Here is a 3,055-nt window from a genome sequence, read left to right on the forward strand (position 1 = left end):
TTAAACGATATGAATATTCTTTTCTAGAACGAGTTTGTCTAGAAGTGGGTATGCATATGTCAAATGATCACTAATGTCTCAAAAGAAGACATTGGAAATGCATCATAAGGACATCCATGATGAAACAAAAGTTAGAACAATGGCAAGATTAAGAATATAGATTCCTTATGAGATTCAACTCTCTCGCACTTAGCCAATTGACATTATTTAAGATTATACTGTCATGGTAGCTTCTGTTCGAAAAAAGAAACAAAGTTGTTTGCATGAATCTTAATATAAGATATCAAGCAGGTTGTTTGCAGCGGGCTTTCTCCTTGATTAAAGAAACAAAGTTGTGGATGTTCGATCGGTAGATTTGGCAATCCTCGCTGGTCAAGACTTCACGAATCTCTTGAACATGAGATCTGATATGCATGCCTTCCTCTTCCACCATCAATCTACGAACAGCTTTACAGACGTCCTCCTTGGAAAAAGAATCATCCTCTTCATTTCTCCTGACCTCCACTCCCAACTTGAGTTCCTGGGCTACAAGCTTAGCATTCAAGCCCTGTTCATGCTGCATGGGAAGAGTCACAATTGGCACCCCAAACCTCAATCCTTCCGTCACAGAGTTCCACCCGCAGTGACTGAGAAAAGCTCCTGCAGAAGAATGGCTGAGAATGTGCAACTGAGGTGCCCACTCCGTCACCAAAAGTCCTCTTCCTTGCGTGCGCCCAATAAAGCCCTGGGGCAACGCAGCAGCAATATTATGGTGCAGAAGAACAAACAAAAATGGAACCTCACTCTCCTCTAAGCCCAGCGCCAAAGCAGCGATCTCTTGGGTAGTGAGAATACATTCGCTGCCCAAAGACACCACCACAACTGAACGGGGCTGCTGCAGATCCAGCCAGGCCAAGGACCCGTCACCTGCCGGTCGCGGACTTAGATCGGGCATCTGCAACCCCACGGGAAGCACAGGCCGGCCGGTGGTTCTTTGTAAATAATCTAAGTATTTGCCTTCTACTTCTATGCACGTATTGACTGCTATCGCCCAGCTGCCCTGTGAACACATGCTCCACCGTTCTGCCATGGTAATAAGCCCGCCCTTCTTTTGGTGTACTTGCAGATTTTTCCGTGCTTCAGAGGATGAAAGGCGGATATGCGCTGTGGGGAAACCAGGCGGCGGGACTGTGAGATCTGGATCTGTTGTGCCCTTCTCTACCATGGCTGCTTCATGGCCTAGAAGGAAACCTCCACCGGTGGCAGACGTGCAGACGAAAAATATGGTGGGGATGGTCAGTTTGGCGGCGCTGCGAGAAACCCAGTATTGTGTCATATCGTGGATTACAAAATCCGGTGACATTCTTTCCAAAAGAGCTTCGAATGGCTTCTGCCAGTCGTCCATGGCTTCCAGAAGTAGATGAAATGTGCCTCCTCGCTTCAGATCTGCAGTTGATTCAACGCCTGCAGGGAGCCCCTGTATGCACGGCAGTGGAAGCTCCAGGAGTTGGATTTCTGGGGTGGGGTGTAGCTGCCTGATCCATCTCGTATTTTGGGGACTCGAGAGTAGTGAAACTTTGAGACCGTGAGAACCCAATTTCTTGGCAAGCTCTAAGAAGGCTCTTATGTGGCTGTATGAAATCCAAGGGACCATCATAACATGAAGCTGCGGCATCTCTTCTTCCATTCTACGTAAATCAAATTGGTAGTTTTGCACTGAAGCCAGATCGTTCGATCGCTCATTGAAAAGGTTGTGGATGAACCATTTTGAATGATGTTCTTATCGGGTGGAGATCGAGCGTGAACCACACAAAATATTCCTAAGAGTGGTTGAGGTACTTATTTGTCCTGAACATAACGTACTTCAATTATTATAGTTTCCAGCCACACGATCACTGTCATAAATAACCTCTACTGTCATCAACGATGTGTTCGCATAAAGAATACTAGAGGTACCTAACAGTCATGATATTTCTACCGTTCATATTAATAAGTTTTTATGTAAAAACTTTAATGCAGTCAGATTTTTTCGGTCACTGTAATCATCAATGTTATAAACTGTTGCGATTGACTAACATGTCGCTATCACGTTGTACGAAAAGTCTGTTTTGGAGCCAGAGTAGCTTTGGTCCATTTTGAATATCAGGTATTTAAGCTTATAGGTTGTCTAAAACAATAGTAACCGCTTGTCTTGATAGGATAAATCTAAGCCACGCCATGGTCCATTAAATTCTCCACAATCATAATTCATTTTAAATTGATGGAAATTCTCCACTATCATAATTTATCTTGGGCCGATAGATGAACTTGGAAAACTCAAAGAGCTTTTAGATTCCAGTAATAGCATTGTATATGGGTTCAATAAGAGTGGTTCTAGTCATAAGGTTTTTTATATTGAATATAGGAGGATTTTTATATATACGTCGGTTTAAATGAGTCTCCTTTATCCCCGTTTTGTCATTGCCTTACTTTTGTACATGGTCTCATTATAGCAATTGTGCTTCTAATATCCAATCTTACCACAAATTTATACTATATATTATAAATAAATAATCTACATATAATTAAAAAAGTACCAAATGTTGGTCAAAATAGACCTATACTTGAACACATAAGAACCTGTAAATGTTATATAAAAACAACATATATACGTTCATTAACAAGTGAAATAAAAATTGAACGATGTCTCTTGCTCCCGCCCAGGTGTTTTCAAATTCCTCCTCTCCTGCTCGCAATGACTCCCTTGCGTTGACCCCTATCGTTGCGAATGGCGCTGCTGGTGTTGGCGTCGCTGCTACTGTGGGTAGTGGTGGGGGCTACTTCTCGGTGCCCTTGTCCACTACCTTCCCTCCCCTTTTTGCTGCTGGGTCTGTGCGCGTTGCTCCCCTGGTTGTGGGTTCTAGTTCCCCCACAACTCGTGTTCCGGTTTTGGATTTTGATGCCCTAGCTGCTGCTGCTGATGCTCCGGTTATTAGGGAGTCCCCTAGGATTGGTGTTGCTCTTGACGACCCTCCTTCAGGTGCTTATGCTCTTCCCAAACCTCCTTTTGTTGGGATTCGTAGCTTTGTCCGTGTGT

The 3,055-nt window shown here is 43.8% G+C and overlaps 1 protein-coding gene across 1 annotated transcript; it reads right to left on the reverse strand.

Moving 5' to 3' along the window:
* Window positions 1-283: 283 nt before the first annotated feature.
* LOC131070363 (UDP-glycosyltransferase 91C1) lies at window positions 284-1,666 on the reverse strand. Its single transcript, XM_058005866.2, has one exon. The coding sequence runs from the start codon at window positions 1,664-1,666 to the stop codon at window positions 284-286; it is 1,383 nt and encodes a 460-aa protein (XP_057861849.2).
* Between the last annotated feature and the right edge of the window lie 1,389 nt (window positions 1,667-3,055).

Source organism: Cryptomeria japonica, chromosome 3, assembly GCF_030272615.1.
Source record: "Cryptomeria japonica chromosome 3, Sugi_1.0, whole genome shotgun sequence".
Lineage (NCBI taxonomy): Eukaryota > Viridiplantae > Streptophyta > Pinopsida > Cupressales > Cupressaceae > Cryptomeria > Cryptomeria japonica.

What these genes read in the sequence shown, in the direction of transcription:
- LOC131070363 (XM_058005866.2), bottom strand. Translation starts at nt 1,666, where the DNA reads ATGGAAGAAGAGATGCCGCAGCTTCATGTTATGATGGTCCCTTGGATT.